Source organism: Dysidea avara, chromosome 8 (genome assembly GCF_963678975.1).
Source record: "Dysidea avara chromosome 8, odDysAvar1.4, whole genome shotgun sequence".
Taxonomy (NCBI): Eukaryota; Metazoa; Porifera; class Demospongiae; order Dictyoceratida; family Dysideidae; genus Dysidea; species Dysidea avara.
This window is the reverse complement of record NC_089279.1, coordinates 26,485,031-26,507,577: the sequence shown is the minus strand read 5'-3', so window position 1 is coordinate 26,507,577 and position 22,547 is coordinate 26,485,031. Positions and strand designations below refer to the sequence as shown.

Genomic DNA, 22,547 nt, shown 5'->3' with positions numbered 1-22,547 from the left:
GTATCAAAGTTGTATTCTTCCATAGAATGGAGTCAGCTTTTACATTTAATTAAAGGACATGATTAATTAAGGTGCCACGTGATGTAATTCCAAAACAATAGCATATTATAGTGATTTCTTTTTTTTTTAATTTGTGGATACTACCATAATTTTTGTGATGATACATAGTACATACAAGGAGCTGTAATGCAAGCAAATACTATCCATTATTATAGCTTACAAATGTAGAGATGGAAATTTAATATTATAATGATAGCTACAACACAACAGTGTGCAAACAGTCACTACGAATCTACATAGCTAAATTCAATAACTATATGTTTAACTCCATCTATGTAGTAAAACAAGTTAGCTATGATGTAATGTTATTTATTAGCTAGCTATCACATAATTATTAAAATAAGCCTACTACAACAGATAAAACTTATGCTGTATACAGAGCAATTCGCTAGTTCTAATCTTCACTTGATTGAATAGCACGCAAACTGTCTTGCAGGGCATGAACTTTCTTAATGATTGCGATTGCCTCATCAATCATTTGGCTAGCGTCATCTGGTCTATCCAACAGTTCAGCTTGTCTAGAAATTGCCCATGTCAGAACTTGTGGGTCAGTCTTAGTAAGATCGATAATACGCTTCATCATTATAACTCCAGAAGCTCCCTCAACTTCAGCGATGACTTCATTGGAGGTGAAGTTCCAGCGATAAAAGTATGCATCTAAACGAACCAGTGAATTTTCTGTCCACATTACAAACATGCTGGTTCCTTCATGCTGCCCCATGCTGTGGTTCCCTAAAACTGCACCGACACCAACTTTTGCAATCTTTGCAAATCCGTTGGCAGCACCACGCAGCGAGCCACTCAAAAAGTCGCTAATTGCCTCTTCAAGGTCTGGGTTAGTTTTTTTACTCAACGAAATGCTGACTTGATGTGTGTATTCTACTACAGTTCCTGTGTGAATTTGCTGATCATTTCTCTCTCCATTCAGAATATTTTGCTTGGCATTTTCAATTCGAGCCGTGACCATCGCTTCTAAGAGGTTCAGGCGTTCTTCCTGCTTCACTCTTTCTTCATGACCTACATCAACTGCATTTCGGATTTCAGTGCGCACATGTGATACTGCATTTCCCATTGCGAAATAGCTAGGTACTTCAGTGCTTAAGGCAATAACGACAGTGAAAAAGAATCAGTCAAACTAGCTAGTAGTATAGTGACTTTATCGTTGTCTTTTATACTGAAATGCCGGTGGCAAGCTAAATGCGATGATGCAACACAAATTAAAAAATAACCAGATAGATAGCTAGACATACGTACATGTATAGCTAGCTAGAACTCCGTTCATATAGCGGGGGTGGGGTCTAAACTACGGAACGCCGGGATGAGGGTCTATAAACCACGGAACCACGAAATGGAACACATAAAGCTTATTTACTATTGCTTACAATATATCGGTGGTACCGGACCTCCAGGTGATCAAACGTGTCACACAAGTCTGCAAGTATAGATCGAAATAATTAACAGATCGATTGTGGGTTTAGTCATAGATTTATAGTTGCCATCAGTAATATATTATTAATTGTGGGACTATTTAGTCTAATGAACTCCTGAAAGAAACTTCGAATCTTTTAATACATGATCACGCAAGTCTGTCACTGCAAGAGCTATTCCCCTTAATTAGCTAGTTATTAGTAGCATACGTAAGTGATTTTTTTGTTAAGAAAAATGAAGTATTCGCAAAGACAAAATTACAATGCAAACTACTCTACAACTAAACCACAAGCACAATTACAACAGGGGTTTGGGGAAAGGAAAATTAGTGTCCTCACACTGCAAAGCCCAGTACCATAAAATCATTTGGCATTATTTGTCCATAAAGAAACTGAAAGTTGTTGTAATAAATGTTTACGGCCCTGTTTAGTTGGTGCACCACTTCTGGTTGTGGTATGGTCAGTGATGGTACAAAGGGTTCGAAGTGCAAATGGTGACCAAACACCAAAAGTTTCTACAACAAGTGGGACAAAGTCACACCCCGCCTCCTCTACAGCATCTTAATGGTCCTTGGCTAACTCACCAGCTGCAGCAGCTACCCCAGCACAAGAAGAAGAAATGTGAGAAGGCTGGGTAGTGCTATGAACTGACACATCAAAATAAGTCAGATGCCCATACTGAAACTCAGGGTGGTACACATCACCTGGGTGGGAATGATCTCCATAAAAAACACGTTGCTCCTTTAAAACTCCCGAATAGAGCATGACAGACAATATCAACTAAAGCATCATGGTGACGAATTCTCATAGGACCATGGGATCATTCCAGAAGGTGATCACCAAATTGGTCAATGGAAGTAAGGCACACACATAATGGGGAAAGTGGAAATAGAGGAATTCCAAGTCACATACGAAGGCCAACAACAAACTCAGGACCAGGAATAGCCAGAGCAAAGGAGACTTGAGGAATAGCTTTGAGCCACACACTGCTAGCACCAGATGAGTGAGAGAGAGCTGTAGTAGTTATATAGTAATTATTGAGATTATATAAAACACATTTAAAGCAAGGTTACAGGTGATCAAAGTTGGAGGTTTGGGGACTTATTACAATTACTACAGGGGCAAACAAAGGAATGGAATAGTTGTTGTATGTAATTACATAGCTTAATTTAAGTGTAATTGATATAGTGGGTGTAAATTTTTCTGTCTGATCAGGAATTTTTTTCTTTTTTCTAGGCTGTCCAGAATGGTACTGACAGTCCCTCCTACACATATACATCTAGCACCAGGAGAAGCTGAAATCTTATCCAACCTTCTCTGCAATGGAATAGACTCATGCAGTCAAGCACTGGTCATGTAGGGTTTAAATAAAATTTTGTGGGAAACTGAGAGTTGCACTAAAGGTGTGTAGAAAATTCACTAAAGTAATGTCTTTTTGAACTAGGCACTGAGAAAAGTTTGGTTAGTTGGTGGAAATCCCAGATGTATGTTTTGGCAAGAGAGCAGGAGCAATCGATATCACTTGCAATTACAATTCAGATGGCATTGTTTCAAATCAATTTTTTCTGGTGGATAGATGCATTGGAGTATTGCATTGAATTTCTGCAGTATAAGTAAATGACTACACTGTTTTTGAATGTTGCATGAAGAGGCTTGGGAAGACTGAGAAAAATGATTGACTGCAAATATTATTATGTTGGTCTTGATAGGAGTATTGGATTCAAGGCAGTCAAAGGAATCTTTAATTGTATCAGTAACAGAAAGGTTCCTTCAGCTCACTACAAAAACATTTTTTCATTCATTAAAGTGATCTTCACAGAACATTCTAAAAACAGTTCTTCACACACAACAGCTATAGAAGCTTGGGAAGACCGTATTAGGCCACGATGTTGCACTGAAATATTCATGTATTACGTTGGTTTTAATAGGAGTATTGGATTCAACACTCAGAAGGTTTTCCAAAAGAATCTTTTGATTTGTATCAAGAGTACATAATAATATTATGTAGTCTTGTTTGCATATGTCATTATTTATTTTATTATTATTTATTACAGGTAATTTATAAGGCTAAACAGCCTGTTACACCTGATCAACAGGTAAAAAAAGTACAAGTAGACTAATTACATACATTTATACATAGTGTTAGATGAATATTGGTCAATCAATTTCTTAAAATCATCAACTGATGCTGCACATGCTACTTCTTGGGGTAAATTATTCCATGGTTCAACAACTCTTCTTGTAAAAAAATATTTCCTGGCATCTGTTCTTGAAAAATATTTAAATAGCTTAAATGTATGACCTCTGGTATGGGTAATGGGTGAAAAAGTAAAAAAATCAGAATGGTCTATATCATACTTATCATGTAGCATATTGTAGACAGCAATCATGTCACCTCTATAACGTCTATAATGTAATGATGGCAAGTTAAGTCATTGACAGAATGGTTCCTTCAGCTGACTACTGAAACATTTTTTCATTCCACAGTCAATTAACTCGATCAGCAGTTCTTCTTCACACACAACAGCAATTATTTCTTTAGTTGCTTAAACCATGTAAAGTAAACCGTGGCCCAGGGGCGGCTTTTTCCATCACCTGTCTTGCTGCTTTGTTTACTCATTGTAGGCACTGACATTATCAGTATGAAGAACACGCTGTTATTATCTTTAATTTTCATCTGATATCTTTATTCCCTCTGCTATCCAGCAGGACTTACAGGCTCTGTTAGATCAAAATCAGTATGACCAACTCTGCTTCTTTCAACATCTGACACCAAGTTCGACTTTACTCTTGGCCACTGGCACTGGATGCCAGTGGACCTTCAGCATACTGGACATTAGATATTAATAACTACTTGTGATTACAGTATATTGTACATATCTTGTTGTATGTATGCTGTAAAGCTAATAATAAATAAACTAACTATGTGCAGTTCAATGGATTTACATTGACTACAGTAGATTTAGCTCAGTTTTGGCAATGTTAAGTCAATTACGCTATATAGCCATCTCTTGAGACTTGTTGTGCCAAGCTCTTAATTGTGTGTGTTCAGTAAGGGCACCAAGGATGCATGACTGAAGCACAGAATGGCTTGGGAAAGAACTGCTGAGGAACATGTCATGCCTTATAATACCATGTGCATTTACAAATTAGGGTGTCAATAATCTTAAACCAGTCAGTCACTATGGAAAATATATACTGTCAATTTCATGTCAGTTGAGAAACAGTGGAAGCATTTTGGGTCATTTTGGGCTTGGTTATACGGTATAATATCACCATAGATATATACCTCGAATTACAAGAAATGTTTGTAAAGTGTATTTTGCTTCTAACAGCACTATGCTAGTTTCAAAAATTCTAATTGTTTCAGGTGTGACCATGAGGGTAATTTTCCAAAATTTAGTCTGTGTTTATACAGTATGATAGCATTGTACATCAGGAATCATATATGCATGGAGGTTTGCACTTTCTTACAAATAAATATTGACTGGAAACCAGCCTCACAATACTTTCATGGTATCTTGGCAGTATATATTGGATTATTATTTAGGTATAATTTTATGCTGCAGATCCAACTGATATTTTATCCCATTGACTGATGGAACAGAGGAATCTAAAGTGATCATCTACAGATGTGTAGGTGGCAGTTGTGTACAGAGCAGTATATTGTGTAAGGAATTTAAGGAAAAGAATAAAGACAGTTTAATATGAAATGTGATCTACCTGGTAACGGAAACTCCCATTGGCTTCTGCGTAGACATACATTAACCATTTTAATTGAAGCCAGTTGATTATTGCAAGTAAACAAGCATAACAAGTATTGGGCTCAAGGGGCCTTTTGCGCTAACGGCTATGCGAAGGTTATCTTTTAGGTATAATTTAATGCTGCAGATCCAATTGATACTTTATCCCATTGAATGATGAAGACAGAGGAAACTAAAGTGGTTGTCTACAGATGTGTAGGTGGCAATCATGTGTACACAGCAGTATATGCATGGTGTTATGTGCATGGCAGACTGTTGTGTACAGAGCAGTATATGGTGTAACACCATATTATACTGAGCATATACTGCTCAGTATACACTGTTAAAACAGTGATGTTCATAGCACATGCTCGTCATGTAAGTAGCACACGAACACTTGTCGCATGAAGTTTGTGGGATTCACGCCACCTGCAGTTGTGTACTGCTAACGCGATGTTTATGTGCTAATTACATACTGCTTGTGATTAGCACGCGCCTTTATTGTTGGAGAAAGGAGGTGACAGCGTCGTCAGAGCTGAAGGCGTTTTAACTGATTCCCAAAGGTATTCTGTACTAAACTAGGTGCATCCTATCAATTTTGGTTGTTTAGTAGGTTTGCGCATTGTTATACGTGAATGCATCTTCAACTAAGTTAATCTTATTTTAAATGCTTGTAGATAAAAAGTGCCTTGCCATTATTAAATACCATAAACACAATGCCTGTTGTATATTATCTATGTTAGGATAGAAAAGATCAATATTTGTTAGGCATTTTTGAAGAAGGTCATTATTTAGAATAACTGCTGGTAGAACTAGTTGTTGTTTTCTTTATCTGTGAAGTGTGTAGCCTACTAAATTGTTACACAATCATGAAACTGTGTGGGCTGGGTACTAGTTGCTGTGTACCTATCAATGTCACACCCACCGACCCCAAGCTAGGTCAGGTAGTGGTTGGAGATTTGTAACCCAAGGGTAGAAATTTAAATCAGACTCATACCAAGAGTATCCTGCTCTAGGAGGATTTACCTGTGTTCCTCCCTCATGACACAGGTGTTGGTTTACTGAGTAGGTGTGACTGCACTTGCTTTTGTGTGTGTGTGTGTGTGTGTGTGTAGTGTGAGTTTGTAATGCGCATGCATACATAGATGTACAACTCCTAATATGGATTGAAAACAGTGTTACGAGCCAGAAATAGGCTTGTTTCGAATGTTACCAGTGGTTTCCATAATTTGTATCGTATACTAATTTAATTGTCCCCTAATGAAGTTTTAAAGGTTTAGTGAGAGTGATTTAGAACCTACGAGTGAAGTGTGGTACATAATTTGTTCCACAGCTTTGGCATTAGATTAAAGCTTGAAAGACAAACAGTTACACTAGACAGCAGCTGTGTAGAGTTAGGAGTACAGAAACACGACGGTACAACAACACCTAGCCAAGGAAATACACAACGTTTAAACTAGAGGTGTGGCTTACATTCTAATGACCAAAGAGGTTTTTAAAAGCCATGTATCGTCAATACCAGAAGGTGTATACAGCTACTACAGGAACAGAAACGTACCTTGGTGTAGAAGCAATACTGAAACGGCACGATATGACGAGTTTCTTTTGTGGGAAAGGAGTCAGTGACTTCCACCAAAGCAACTTGTATCGCTCAACCGTAGAGAACTTTTGTATTCTACTAATTAAAACCTACACTGATAGTCTACAGTAAAGAGAAATGTTAAGGCACATGGTGTTGTTTCTAATCCCTATTAAGAGTCGTATGTCTATGATGCATGTGTGTGATTGTGTTGTGCATGTACACCCTATGTGATCTATTTTCTGATTGCTTGCATGATGTAGCTGTGGAGCTTATTAATGATTGTTAAGACCACTTACATGGCCAGTGTACATATAGTAGTATTCATGAGCACTTGATTATATGTTGCAGAACACTTGAATACTGTATAATTGCTTCAGATCTTTAAACGTATTTTAGTACGTATGGCTCCACACTACTCTGATGCACAGAAAAATCCAGTTTCAAGTCCTACTAGCCAAAACTGATTTGTACTGCAGCCAGTTACAAGTCTGGGTTAGTTTATGTACATTAGCCTAGTACCAAAGAATACATGGTGATGCCCATCATAGGGGCAGTAATCAGTGGTCAGAGTGAGCCGTCTTTTTGTTCTTGGCTGGTTCTAATACGTTTAAAGGTAATGTATTTTGTATCTGCTTTGTAGTTTTGGTATAAAGAAATAAAAGTGATGGTATCACTCTCACGGCATAATACTGTTTCACTCAAGTGTCTCAATTTAGTGGGATTTCAGGAGTGCGTACAACTGGGACCATAGACAAGTGATTCATACTGTGTTCTTCTAGTATAGCTGCCAAGCATGTTGAAGTTGAATAGCACTTTGCACAAAGATCAGGCTGACATTTTTGAAGCCACTGATGCAGACACACCACACAGGAAAGTTCTGTTGGATAACAAAGGGAGGGGCCTACATGTATAGCACACAATCTGACTATTGACAAGTGCCCTGATTATCAAGGTGTCCTTGTTAGTGAGGTGCTCTGGTTTCAGGGGTCAAACACACTAATACAAATGATACCAAGACAAGTGTCCTGATTTTTGATGTGTCCTAATTTCAGGAGCCTGAATGTGTATACATTACTACGGTACTATGTAAAAAAAATTCCACCAAATTTGCGAAGCTTCCCAAATTGTTGACAAACGGACTGTATCCAATTGTGTTCATTAAGCTTTGTGAATTGTTCGCGATGGTTTATGAACTGCCTGTAAAGACTCATGAACTGCTAGCAATACTTTCCAAAACTTTATTTTGTAAAGTACCATACAATGAGTAGAGTGTCTGGATTTCAGAGTTTTAAATCTGTGTACTCTAAAACTATTACAAATAAAACCATGAACTACTGGTGTCCCAATCATCAGTGAACTATGTATATAGGTATCCCAGTTGTAAAGTGTGTGTAAATTACTACAAGTATTGCCGTAGTCCTTAGTACAGTAGTTTAATACCGTCAGTGTTTATGTCACTCAAATATATCTCCAGAATTTCTGTGGCAATGGATGCATTGGGCACTGGATAAATAATCATCACTGTAGCCAGACTTGGAGGACATTATTTGGCACACCTGGACCTCGCTGGTCACTCAGCTATCATTTGTGAGATTTTGGTGACTTTAGCATTGACAGTGTGGTACGTATGTAAGTATGAAAAGAAGTCTAGTGTAATTTGTGTTCTTTACAGGCATGCAAACCCTCAGGAAGCAAGAATTGTCGCTACAGTGCCACCATAGCACAAGTAAAAATACTTGAGTGAGATTTTTCACTTTGTTAATTGTATTCTGCAATATTTGTAAACATGCTGTACATTGATTTGTATGAAAACTGATTACAACTTGTGCCACCATTAGGCATATACTATGGATAGTGTTTCTTGATATATTATACATACAGTGAAACCCTATTTAATGAACACTTTGGGACTTTATAAAACTTTACTGGTATAAGATTGTTCTTTCTCGGAGGTACATTTGTATTGGTAGAGGTCTACAGAAAACCTTCCTTATACAGTGTCCTTTACATGGAGAGTCCTTTAAAGAGATTTCCATCTAAAACCACCATCCAGTCTACAGATGTTGAGACGTCAACTGAAGCTCTAGATAATTCCTCTCATACTAGTGCCACCTGCAACAGAGATTGTTATAAACTAATTACTAAATACACCAGACATAATCCTGTATGTACTATGTAGGTTACTCTTTCGAACAAAAATTTACCAGAAACTTAGCCTACTAATACCTTCAGCCTACAAAGGCAGGATAAGTAAAATTCATCACCACAAAACCAAAGTTCCATAATGAACCCAACCAGAAGTGATAGGACAAACCCAATATACATTACGTTATACACTCGCTTGAAATTTCATGTGAGTGAATGGTACCTGTACAAAATATTGATGAAGAGGTTCTATGAGGTTCAATATATTTCTGAATTCTACTGTGTTTATACTTTGCAATGGTGCAAAGAAAGACAAAACTGTTATGAGGAAACCAGTGTTTCAAAATGACAATACTAGGCGGTCACCAATTCGCCATTAATCCCTGCTTTTATTCCACAGCCACAAACAATTGTCAGTGTTGGTATGGCTCATTTACAGGTTTACTAAATCACTTAGTCACCTACACATGTTCACTTAGTAACCCACCCTCAAGCAATTTGGTACATGATAAATAATTATAACATAAAAGGCACACTGGAGTACTTGATAATACTGTAATACTCTTCTTCTCCATGTTCTGTGAATAATTCTGGACAAATAGTAAACTAAGCAGCGTATCTACTGTAGTTCTGTTGTTACTCTGGTAACCGTTTGAATAATTATTGTTGTGGGCACTGTAAGAAGAAACCGTTCCGCTGTTCTCCATTGCTCTTTCACCCCACACTCATGCTCTGGCTATAAAGGTACGTACTTTAAACCATAGTCTAAATAAGTTAAACACCATGACCAACAGGAACTAAGTGATTTAGTAACCCCTCTGGCCCTTAGTAGTGCCCTTGCTGCGGTCGGGACGCTATAGCCTCGGGCCATCAGGGTTACTAAATCGCTTAGTTCCCTTGGTCTTGGTGTCTAGCTATTGTATAAGTGGATGATTTAACAAGTAACCTACAGATGAAACATGTTACATATTCAAGTATTTGATCACATTTAGCACTATGCTATGACCTACAGTTTGTCATGGTGCTTTTGTCTGTGGCTTATGTCAACACAGTGGGCTAATACTTGACAGTAGCCACTTTACACTGACTGACTATGTACAGACCATCTTTTACATGTAAACTTGGATGCTGTGTGTTTCTAATAGAGCACACAAATAAATATGGGTGATTACGTACTGTGTATGTAGTTTGAGCGTGTATGCATATACACAGTTGTAGTTTACATACTACAGCAATGCACAGGGGCGGATCCAGGGGGTTCAAAGGGTTCCATGGAGCCCCCCTTTTGAAAGCTTCTCTTACTTGAGACACTCTAATAGAGCAGTCACAGTATTCTTAAGAGGAGCAGTGTATTAAGCTATGTATACAGTATTAAATAAGGAAGTATAGTTGGTGAAGGCATCTATAGTATGGTGAGTGGCAGCTATTGCCAGCAGGTGATGACCTTTTTTTGTTTTCGACTTACAGCTAAGCTGAAGTTGCAATTCCAGACTAGAACCCCTCCCCCCTTTTAAAAAGTCTGGATCCACCCCTGATACAAAAAAACCAATTACAAATAAACAAGACAATAATTCATACACTGTAGTTTGTCACGGTGGACAAAAAAATACAACTTTCCATGTATCTCTGCAGAAATTACGTATGCAGCTGGTTTTTATTCAATGTTTTCATGCACAATGAAATTGTATGTACGTATCACAAACTCTGCATTTCATGGTGTGCATCTGTACAAGCAGATTTCAGATCAATGTTGAGTATACAACACTTGTGTGTCTGAATTCACATTGTAAATTATTTTTTGAAATTTTTATTTACAGCCACTTTTACAGATTTTGAATAATTCACGTATAGCGTAGGAATTGAACACCTTATAAGGCCACTCCAATTGACATACCAGTTTCTCATCCCTGCCTGCATCAAATATAATTTCACTAGATTAGTCATTACACATGTACACACTCTATTTAATGCCTATTGTACTAACTGGAACTAGCTGTATTGCTTATTGACTTACTTTACTGCATCCACTTACTTTACTGCATCCAGGTAAGTGTTATTGTTACTAATAATTGTAAGTGGTAACCTTATATGGTATGTGACTAAATTTGCATTAATCCATTCAGTTTGCACTTTGTGCTGCATTTTAGTCAAATACCGTACGCAAGGAAATTTTGACGTAAGAACTATTTGACGAATTCAGACTTCAGCAGATTTGACGAATAAAATGTTGACGAAAATCAAGAAATTGTAGGCAAAACCTGTACTTTTAAGGGCGCTTATAAACATTTGACAAATTTAAATTTGAAGAATTAAACCAATTCGTCAAATTCTTTTGACAGAGATCAGACCAGGAGCTGGCAATGGGAGGGGCACAAACTGTAGGTAATTGAGGATAGTAGATTATCTTGTATTTTTAAAGCAGCAAATAATCACCTCATACACCTACTGTAGTATTGGCTTTGTGAAGTGTTAAAAGCTGTTTTAATGGCTAGAATGTCTTAAACTCCAACATGGTAATTATTTTTAGAGGTGCTTACTATGCACAAAGGTGCTGGGTGAAAGCATAGATAATAGACACCCCATACTGGATTGGAAACTTCTAAGCGCCACCTAATCTATCCACGCTTCGCGCCCCTTATACTGTACACAGTACCGGGAGTATATTTTATAAGAACATGTTTTGCTTACTGGTGAGTAGTAAACCTACCGCTATGGAATATAAGGTTTGGCCTATTCATAGTGGGTGTACTGATGTGTATTAGCTAGAAGTTTGACAAGCGCGAAAGGTGATACTTGACTAAACTGGAGCGAATATACCATGAAACACATACCAGTACACGTAGCATTAGTTAGTAATAAGCATCAGCCTTAACCTAAACTTGTTCACCCCGCCATTTTCACAAACATGTTCAAATACTTTTTATACGGAAAGCGCCTATACCAGTAGTAGGCCAATCGCCACCCAAGAAACAATCTACTACACTTACTAGTTAAAGCAACCGAGCTGTATCCAGACAGTAAAACAGAATCTTCGAATGAAAAAGAGTGTTTGAAAACTTCAGGCGCTAAACGCGGATAGAACAGTAGTTTTGTATGGGCACTATATGGGTGCTTCCAATCCAGGTAGGGGTGTCTATTATCTATGGTGAAAGTTTGACAGTTGCTTTTCCTTTTGTTTTTAGGAGTTACACAAATTGATTGTGGCCTGATAAATTAAGGTTTAGTATTTCAATCAAAAGAAGTACGGCTCCTCCACAAAGGGAGGGGCGGCAGAATTTGCCCCAAAATTCCCCATCGATCCACTATTGGAGATGGCCAGCTAGTGGTTGGGCCTTGTGAGACCAATGAGTAAGCTGGGTCCCAAAGCAGTAAACGAGTTTACTATCTATGGTTCCCCTAGGCCCCAGCTAACACCATGCAGGTCCCAGCCAGGTAGATGGCCCCTTGAAAATAAAATTGGCCCGAGTCAAGCTTGATCTACTCCAAATAAATTCTGCTCCCCATCCCGTTCTCAGGTATATCTACATTTGGTCAGGTTCGATCGATTATTTTATTATAACATTCATAGCATTCCAAGCCACTTATTTGTGTGGACACAACAATAGCAAACTGCATAAAAAATACACTGACACCCTTACAAGTGAACCAGTACAGGTAAACCAAAAAAGGACATTTAGTGCAGAGTGTGCAGGCAGTGGATAGGAAACCAACAGCACTTATTATTATTCCAGTTGGGCACTGGAGGGTTTGTACAGAAGGCAGAACCTGTATGAGGTGCTTACCACTAGCCCAGGAAACCTAAGCAAAAAATCTATGAGTTTAGTATCCTAAAGTAAAACAGAACAAGCACTGAAAAAAGCCAACCCCTTCGTTCTGCAGGCCAATACCATACATGCATTGCACTAATGACTCACTACCACATACAACAGTTCCTTAGACTGGGCAGAGTCCTTAAGTGAACTGGCAGTGGTGATAACCATAGTCATAGATACTACTCTCCAGTATCTATGCCCTAACTAACAAACTGTAACTCACCGAGCCAACATGTCACATTTCGACACGTGCTGTCACGTGCAATCAGTGTAGTGATGTTCATCGTCACTGCGAGCGTCACTGCGCAACGTGACTACATACAATGACACTAAAATAGTGCAATTGCTAGTATGACATCTTACTTTAATATAATAATGGAACAACTCTGCACCGTTCCCAGCATCAGCCGCTTGTCGCTCATATAATTAATACACATTGAAAGTCGACAAAATTTTTGTTGTTACCTTGGTGATGGATTTTGGCGGTGGTTTTGACGAAAGTGGCAGCTTTCTTTCGCTCTTCCTTTCGCGAACATAGAGAGGGGTAGAATTCACCAATGAAAGTGGCGCCATGTTTATTCGGATTTATAGCGACGGCGCCTTGGTTAGTGGACGGTTTGTGGCGAAAATGAAGAAGCCACTTCAAGCCAGTCTTCAACCCGTAAGTAGAACAGCTTTCTTAACGTGTTTAATATATTTTCATTGCAGTTGTGGTCACAATTTAGTCCCGAATCGGCCGGAAAGAACCGTCGAGCGAATTTGCGAGATATTATGGACAGTGCTAGTGCAGCCAATCCTAGTTTACAGGCCTCTAGAGATTTGAGAAATACGTCTGCTGAGAAAAGTATTAGAGGTACTGAAAACTTCAGTTCACATAACTGCTTACATCATACCTACAGCTACTGGGAAGATTCTACAATGTAATGACTTGATGTCATTGGAACTGTGTGGTGTCTTGGATAGTTACTATTAACCACAGAATAGCACAGATGGACACAAGTGCTTGATGCAAGGTAATCGTGTGTGCCCAACCACATCAGTTTATACCTTGATCTATAGGTATATCTGAAGGACAGTTCTCCTGTGGATTAAGTGGTACGCAAAAGTATTTCATTGTGACAACTCCGTTCAATGTTGTTCTTTTAGATCAAAAATGACCATGCAGCATCGATGTTAAATGTCTGGGATCATCTTAACATCTGGTCGGCTCATCTGACAAGTACATCTAAGATCGTCCTCTGGTGAGAATTCCTTGGATCATCAAGTGAGAAAGTCTGGGATCATGATGAGAATGCCCAAAGTTGTCTACTGAAAACTGCAGTGTCACGTAACTGCTTACGTTATCTACCTACAGCTACTGCGCAGATTCTACAGATGTTGCTCAAGAATGATTATGGTACGATGAATCAAAATTGTGATACAGTGATTGATAACTTTCATTAGGTAAAGCGGAACTATGAACAGAATTAAATGCCAGTGCCACTGACACACATACTTTATACAAGGTAATTGCTAGTATACACAACCACATTAGTTTACACCTTTTAACTGTAGGTATGACTCGAGGACAATTCTCCTGTGGATTAAATGGTACGCAAAAGTATTTCATTGTGACAACTGATATTCAATATTATACTTTTAGATCAAAAATGACCATGCAGTGGTGTAGCAGCATCAGTATTGAATGTTTGGCAGTTGTCTTCTGGTAAAACTTCTGGGATCATCTTAATGTCTGGTCGGGTCATCTGAAAAGAACATCTAAGGTCGTCCTCTGGTGAGAATGTCTCGGGTTACCTGATGAGAATGTCCGAATTCTTGACATCTGGACACCTACAGCATACAGAATTGTATACACATTATATTGTATTTGTGTATTTTGTAAACATTTAAAGAAAAAATTAATTGTGGGAAACAGAGAAAATGCGTAAAACGAACGAGAAAAGCATGTTTGCCTCACCAAAATCTTTATGTGTGAAATACAAGCAAACAATGTGTGCATACCACATGAAAAATTGTGTGCTATCTGTGGCAAATATCCCACATGAAAAAACTCGTGATATGCACATGACTGTTTTAACAGTGTATGGTGTAACACCATTATACTGCTCAGTACACATCAACTGCCACCTACACATCTGTAGTCATTCACTTAGATTCCTCTGTTAATCAGTCAATGGGATAAAATATCAATTGGATCTGCAGCATGAAATTATACAGTACCTAAAACAATAACTTTCACATACTCGTTTGCGCAAGAAGTCCCATGAGGCCAACATCTGTTATGCTTTTTTACTTGCAATAATCAACCTTAAAAATGGTTAATGTATGTCTACACAGAAGCCATTGGGAGTTTCCATTACCAGATAGATCACATTTCTTAAATCATTTCCTTAATTCCCTACTGAGTCACTGTAATTCAATAAGGAATTAAGGAAATGATTTAAGATAGTTTAACTAGGATTGTGAAATGTGATCTATCTGGTAACAGAAACTCCCAATGGCAAGGTTGATTATTGTAAGTGAACAAGGAAATGTGAAGTACAGTATCTCACAATCAGTTATTGATACCTTTCATTATGGCTTATAGAATGGTCCAACCCAATAAAAATATTATAAAAAAGAACAGCATGAGGAAAAGTGCTCCTATAATCAATCCAGTTACTATGGAAAATCTGTATGTACTGTCGATTTCATGTCAATTGAGAAGTATGTAGTGGAAGCATTTTGCATCCCACTGAAGGCACTTTTGGGCTTGATAATACCTAAACAATAATGCCAAGGCATTGTGAGGCTGGTTTCTACTCAATATTCTCCAGATATACAGTACTGTATGATAAACACTATGATGTATATTTATATTACGTAATATAGATGCATGTATAGGTGGCAATTGTGTACAGAGTAGAGTCATGATGGTGTAATTAAGTCATTAAAGTTAAGGAAACATTAGCTAATATTTAAGGAAAAGAAAGAAATGAAGCAACAATGTGTAGGCATATTAACCAGTGAAGTCAGTTTTATTGTAAGCAAACAGGAAAGGTCAAAGGTGAAGTCTTGTACAGCAGCGTTAAAACCGGGTCGGGTCATCCGGTTCACATTTTGTCCGGGTCATCCGGGTCTGAGAGATTATACGGGTCTGGCCCGGATTGGATCACGCGAGAAGCGAAATTGTTTAGTTTAACGACATGGAAACTTATTAACGCTAGTCGCGCAACTCTAAAAGCCACGACCATGCATTTTAGTGCACGAAGCCGTATCCGTTGCCAAGCTTACGTGGAGCTACGCCCACTAATCGATTGTTGTTGTACGAGTTGTAAGCTTATATAGTCTAGTCTTGCAGCAGGACAAGTACTTTTGTGAGCCACACCCACTTTATATCAGGGACACCCAATTGCTGTCTGTTAACTCACAATGGCTACTTGGAACCAAACCCACTGACTGATTTTAAATTATAAATTTACTGGCTTAGTACTCGTTTACTCAACACGTTAATCGAACGCTCAAAACGTGGTCTCGCTCGCTCGCTCGAGACTACCCAAACATAGCTCTTAGCGCACGCCTCGGCTTTAATTAATCCGGGTCTGACCCGGATTGCTCTCCGGGTCAGTGGGTCATCCGGGTCAGCAGTAGTGACCCGGTTTCAACGCTGTTGTGCAGTATCTCAGTTATTGATTTCTTTCATTGCCTTTAGAATATCTGGTAAATCTACATACGACAGCAGAAATCAGTTCTTAGTTTCTTACAAACACATCTAGCTAGCTATTTATTTACTTATTCATTATTTAATATTACTGGGCAGACAGCATACCGTAATTTGCGAATTTTCGTATGCAAGTAGCTACTTGTACGAAAATTTCTTATACGAATTTTTTTTGTATAAGATCAAACTACTCTAATAAAACAGTCATTCGCGTAAATCATACGAAAACATTTTTACACGAAAATTTTTTACACGAAAATAAAGCGAATTGCGGTAGCTGGACCCAGGTGTGCCCAAAGACAGAATTACAATAGAGTCATTTCATGCCAAATCATCCGGACTCCTTTCGATTTTCATGAAATTTGGCACAAACATGGACCCTATCAAGAAACTTTCCACACCAAAATTTGACTCATTTCATTGGTCTCCCTTTAAGTTATGACCACTCTAAGTTTTGTTGAAAATTTCATCTTGCTTACACTTCTTCACTAAAATGGCCATAAAGTTGCTTAATTGTGATTGACACAGACACTTCTGGTTTAGATTTTTGAAATCCTTATTATTAAATTCTGATTATAATGTTTTATAATTGAAGGGATCAGCGGCAAAAGGGAACAAGTGCCATTTGAAACATAAGGTGACCATGTGGTGGGCATTAAATAGCATTTGGACCATAATTGAGTTGTTATAATTTTTCAAAGAAATAAATTTTGAGTACTTATTATCAACATTATTCACATGCCTTAAATGATCCATTTCATTTTTAAGAGATGAAAAAATCTAAAACGGCACATGTCCCCTTTTTCCACTGACCCCTTCAATTGCTCAAAGGAAAAGGTCAAACTACAAATATGTAGCTATTTCCTTTGATCTTAATTTTAAAAATATGTATTCTTTTATTTATGATTTACAATTTTACATGTTGCTCTAATACCCATCCGGCATTCACCACTATGAGTTTAAAGTTGGGACCAATAATAGATCATGAGTTATACAAGGGAGCCACTGCTCAAGGAAACAATGGCAGCAGCTAAGCAGTTAATTTACGTAGTGCCACACAAACTCACACACTGATACACATACATATGGAAACAATAAAATGGTTTTCCTACCAATAGGAATGCATGCATATATACATTTAGTTCTTCAGTGATACATGTACCACACTGATCCCTGCTGTCAATCACAGGTTAAGGAATGTACACACATGTGGGCTGTAAATGAAGTTGTAAACACGTAGGAAGGGGACTAATTGAATGTGTCAAAAAACTATGAGGCTTTAATGACTGTAACCTGATGAAAGTGGTGTTTACAATGACATGATATGTGAGAGGCTTATTGGGAGATACAAGTACTTGCACACTAAATCTGTTACATGCATATTCATTTCGTGCCCATGCATATACATATACTCATGTAAATTAACTCAAGCACACATGCATGGATGGAGACAAATACAAGCAAAAAGCAAAACTGATAACATAGCTTTTGCCACCAGTGAAGATACCTGAACACCACTCAGGAGTGCTTTGTAATCACTGCATGCTGTTTGTATGGTTCAAGTATGCAAAGATACAATACCAATTCAAGTAACTTTATAATACTATGTAACAATCATTTTATACACTGTTGGTTTTGTGAGTAAGGTTAATTTGTTCATGTTTTGTAAGAAAGTCCAGTTAGTAAATGCTACTTAAATAATAACAATACATACTGTTATACTGGAAGTAATTTACCCCTTATCAACCTTGTATATATTGCTCCTGATGATGATGCCAAGTCTATTGTATATATATAGCAGTGAAATATTGAATTTGATGACATTTTTACTAGCTACAGTAACAGCTACTGCTACCGTTATATCATGTATGTAGCATGTAATGCTGATTATTGATGTGCAAGTACGTATTCTGATAAACATACAAATATAAAATTTTTTGGCCTTAATATGCAGGTGGTTATTTATATGGTTGAATCAGTGTATAAATGTCTTCCTAGGACATGCAATTTAAAGTTGGTCCTTATAGAAAGGTGCATGGTCTTTCTTTACAGGTGGCCGCTAAGACAAGTTCCACTGCAATTTGGAACACCTACAAATAAAACATGATGTTATGTAGGCTATGTAGCTGCATTCTTTGTTGTTAACACAATCATGAATATTAAGTACATGCATTAAAGCATTATACCCTTATGGGGTGTTCCATTACACTCATAGGGTTTTTCTGTACACCCATAGGGTGTTTAAAAACACCTATATCTATTTTCTTAAAAAAAGAACTTCACTGAATGCTCTGTGCCACACAGTTCTTGGATAATACTATGTGAGAACTGTTCAATACAGCAAACATATATAACTGCAGCTGACTCAGTACAATGTGTGAAGTGTGTAATACCATATAACTTACATACAATTCTCTGCAGCGATGGCTTCCTTGTCTTTTAACGACTTTGGATTTGTATATATATAACGTAACCAACATAGATCACTTTTGATTGTGGGTTGAAAATATAGGAAAGCAATATTACTGAAGGAGTGAAGTAACGTAATAAGGAGCATAGTTCCCACATTCTGTTTACTCTTATGTCACAATAATTAAAACCAAAGTGTACGAGGGCCTAGTTCAGCATTGTGTGGCATTACATTCTGACAGCACCCATTAAACAACTCTTGTAGGACAAACTTTTACAAAACACTCTTGGGTGTACCTAAACACTTTGTGGGTGTACACAAGCACCTTTTGAGGCGTGGGTGTATCACCCCATTTTTTACAGTGTAGACATTATGGCCAAAAAGTATTGGATACCACTGCATGAGACATGGCATTTCAATACATTATGTGTACATGTAATAGTTATACCATGGCTGCGAGGGATTTTGCTGATATATACACCCAAAGCCCGAGGGCCGCAGGCCCGAGGGCTGCGGGTGTATATGTCAGCAAAATCCCAAGCAGCCATGATACAAGTGATATATATCACTTGGGGCGTACTCACCTAATAGGTGAAAGAACTAATGAGAACTCATCCGATTTGTTTTATACAGTTGCATCTGAAGATCGATTGTGGTTTTAATAGAGTGGGCTAATAGCCATCAAAACGTTGTCCATACGTTAAAATGTCATTAATACGTTACTATGCTTCAACACGCAATGTTAGAAAACTTGCGATTGTGGGATGGAGTTTATATTGTTATCATTTTTGTACTAAGTTAAGCCAACTAACTTCGCTATTGGGACAGTAAGTAAGTTATTATATTAAGTTAAGTACTTAGGACTGTAAGTTACTAACCTATTTCAACGTAGCAGTAGTAGCTTTGCTGTTCCGTGGTCTGTTCAAAGGCTGATACGCGGTGGGTAGAAATACGCATCCACAATCGCCCAAACAATTATTTTGTGCTTTCATTATCCTTTAGTAACAACCAACTACTCTATCTTAGCCTATGTACTAAGCTTAGCAACCTCTACAAAAATGAATCCTACAATACAAAGCTCTATGTCGCTCAATATAACGAGTCAAAGTGCATCGATTCTTTGAACTGGCTGGGTATCAAAGTCATTGGCAAACCGCTTTCCCATGATATTTCCCAGGCAATATCTTGATATTGCCCGGGCAATGTGCGAGTTAAACACTGAGCGGCACCTTTGAACCCCCACACTAAAGTGGTATATATGATAATATAAATTAACTGTTACAGTATCATTTGCATCCTGCAGTTACATATAATTTATTATACAAACATATAAGATTGGAATCTATCATCATAATCTGTGGCAGCATATTAATTATTATACAGTAAGATTGAAATGATTAATTGTATCTTAATTTTTAATTATATAATTCTTTAATTTTATTTTTGGTTTACACGTTACTCTAATACCCATCATTCACCACTGTGAGTTTAAAGTTGGGACCAATAGTAGATCATGAGTTATAAGTGTTAATTTGTAGCCTTGTAATCACTGCTGTTTGTATGGTACAAACATGTGGGTTACAGGTACTTGTAGTTTCTTGGATGCGCCTTTTCTTTACAGCTAAGTTGTTTTGGGGTGGATATATTTTTGCTGTAAGTTCGGTGTTTTGAGACCTAACAGAGGTGGCCACTATAACAAGGTGTTCTTATTATAGAGGTAGTTATTTATAGAGGAAAAGCTACATATTTGTGGTTTGATCATTTCCTTTGAGCAATTATATTTTCATGCAAAAAATCATTTAAAAATATTTTAGTATGATTTACATGTATGACTGCTCTATTAGAGTAGTTTGCTCTTATGCAAAAATTTTTGTGTAAGAAGTTTTTATACAAGTTTTGCATACGAAAGTTATTTTACAACAAAAAATGTGACTGAATTTGACAAAACAAGGCTTCGACGCACAAAGCTTTGTTAGGAGATATGGTGGTTTTAAGGAATCATTGTGTAATAACTTCCCAGTGCCTACAGCTGTGCAAACAAAATTTACACCAATTGTTCATCTGTTCACTAGCTATCACTGAGTGGGTGTATACATTTCTGATACCCAAAATTTGCCCTGTTTTAAGTAGCTTTTTTCGAGCGGGTAATAATATCACAGGTGGTAGTAATAGGGTGGGAGGGTGGGGGTGGACGGTGGTCTTAATATACGGGTATAGAATGAAGTAAGAAGACGATTGGAATCCAGAGGCCAAGTTTAGGCTCTCCATGGCCCTCCATGGCCCTCCATGGCTTTCAAATTACTCCAAATTGACTGAGAACACTATTGGCGAGCTCTCTGTGAAGTCCCAGCTCACTACACACCATTATCACAAAGCCATGGCCATTTAATGGTGCCAATCTCACACTCGTGGCTTTGACAGGGTCGGAAGAAAGCTGCTACAGAAACCAGACTTGCCAGTGCTGAAGGAAGTACAGTGTGAAATATGATAGTGTATTAGACCAGCAATCCATTTCTGGTAAAATTGTAAGTTTGATTTTGTGTGTGTGGAAGCCTTGTTATATGAAATCCGGTCACAAATTATGGTAGATTAATGTATGTTGTTACTAGTGACGACTGACTCATTAATTAATGTAAACAAACAAACAAATATTTTGTAACGAGAGTTAATTTTACAACAGACAGTTAAAATGACCATGATGGCAAGGCTATTTCAAACACTTGCACTGTTAATACGGAGGTGGTCATATCACACCAGCACAGGTGTGATATTGCTATCCAAACTGGCACATCTTTATAAGGGTAGTATGCACACCACATTAATAATAGTGTGACCATAAATTTACAACTGATAAAAAGCACTTAATGCATGCATTTAGGAGTGGGAGGCTTGTCATGACATGTCATTATCACAAAGTCAGCCACTAATCTCAGTATTATTTGTGAAATGCTGCATCACCTACAGTTTCGCAATTGGTGTTACAATCCTGGAATGTCAACAATCTACAAACAGTACACAACACTATGTGTCAGTCAGCAACTTACCTACTTTAACACCTCTACTTAAACATTGTTTTCAAAATGTATTTAAAACCTATATCACCAAACATGGAATTTGAATGTGGGTTTTAATTTCACTCAACCAAGGCTTACATGTTTTGTAGTATGATATGTACTGGCCCCACTGATCATTAGTGCACAGTATTGTGATCCCTTTACTGTTGTTTACATTCTGATGTCTGATGATAAAATTGAATGTACTTTATTTAGCTATGAGCTAATGGAAATTAATTTTGTTGATACAAACATATATACCAGCTTTGTGCATTGATCTGAACTGTCTGTGTGTAATGGTTTAGCACAAAATGGCTTTATTGTCACGGTTATATTTTAATAACATATAAATCCAATGAAATTAATACTTTGCGATCCTTCTTACAACCCCTCAATGATAAAGGATGCCACAAAATACCTCTTTTAAATACTAGAATCATCTATAATGGCAGAGAATAGCTTTTCATGTGTCATACACACCAATTTACAGTCACACTGCTTGTCTTATGTGCTTTACACACTATATCCTGAAAGTGTGACTACACCCCAAGGGTGTGCTGCTGGTAAAGTGTGCTATGACCACCTGAGTTTTAACAGTGTAGCTAATGGTTGAAG

The 22,547-nt window shown here is 37.7% G+C and overlaps 1 protein-coding gene and 2 long non-coding RNA genes across 4 annotated transcripts; 2 read left to right on the top strand and 1 right to left on the bottom strand.

The window, feature by feature from the left end:
- The first annotated feature begins 5,610 nt into the window (after window positions 1-5,610).
- On the top strand, window positions 5,611-8,662 carry LOC136263190 (uncharacterized). The gene is made up of 3 exons (XR_010704490.1): window positions 5,611-5,793; window positions 8,287-8,433; window positions 8,485-8,662. It is a non-coding gene; the product is annotated as an uncharacterized lncRNA (long non-coding RNA).
- LOC136263191 (uncharacterized) lies at window positions 8,559-13,711 on the bottom strand. Its single transcript, XR_010704491.1, has 3 exons — window positions 13,133-13,711; window positions 12,993-13,083; window positions 8,559-8,924 (listed from the first exon to the last, which is right to left on the bottom strand). It is a non-coding gene; the product is annotated as an uncharacterized lncRNA (long non-coding RNA).
- LOC136263189 (uncharacterized) lies at window positions 13,208-14,690 on the top strand. Of its 2 annotated transcripts, XM_066057698.1 has the most exons (8): window positions 13,208-13,430; window positions 13,478-13,622; window positions 13,669-13,782; window positions 13,829-13,864; window positions 13,916-14,165; window positions 14,213-14,274; window positions 14,324-14,359; window positions 14,412-14,690. In XM_066057698.1, exons 1-3 carry the CDS (start codon window positions 13,341-13,343, stop codon window positions 13,740-13,742), a joined length of 309 nt encoding a protein of 102 aa, XP_065913770.1. In that variant the 5' UTR covers window positions 13,208-13,340; the 3' UTR covers window positions 13,743-13,782; window positions 13,829-13,864; window positions 13,916-14,165; window positions 14,213-14,274; window positions 14,324-14,359; window positions 14,412-14,690. The 2 variants fall into 2 exon arrangements, with proteins under 2 accessions (XP_065913770.1, XP_065913771.1); XM_066057699.1 differs by lacking the exons at window positions 13,916-14,165; window positions 14,213-14,274; window positions 14,324-14,359; window positions 14,412-14,690 and adding an exon at window positions 14,373-14,388 and having other exon boundaries at window positions 13,829-13,868.
- Window positions 14,691-22,547: the final 7,857 nt, after the last annotated feature.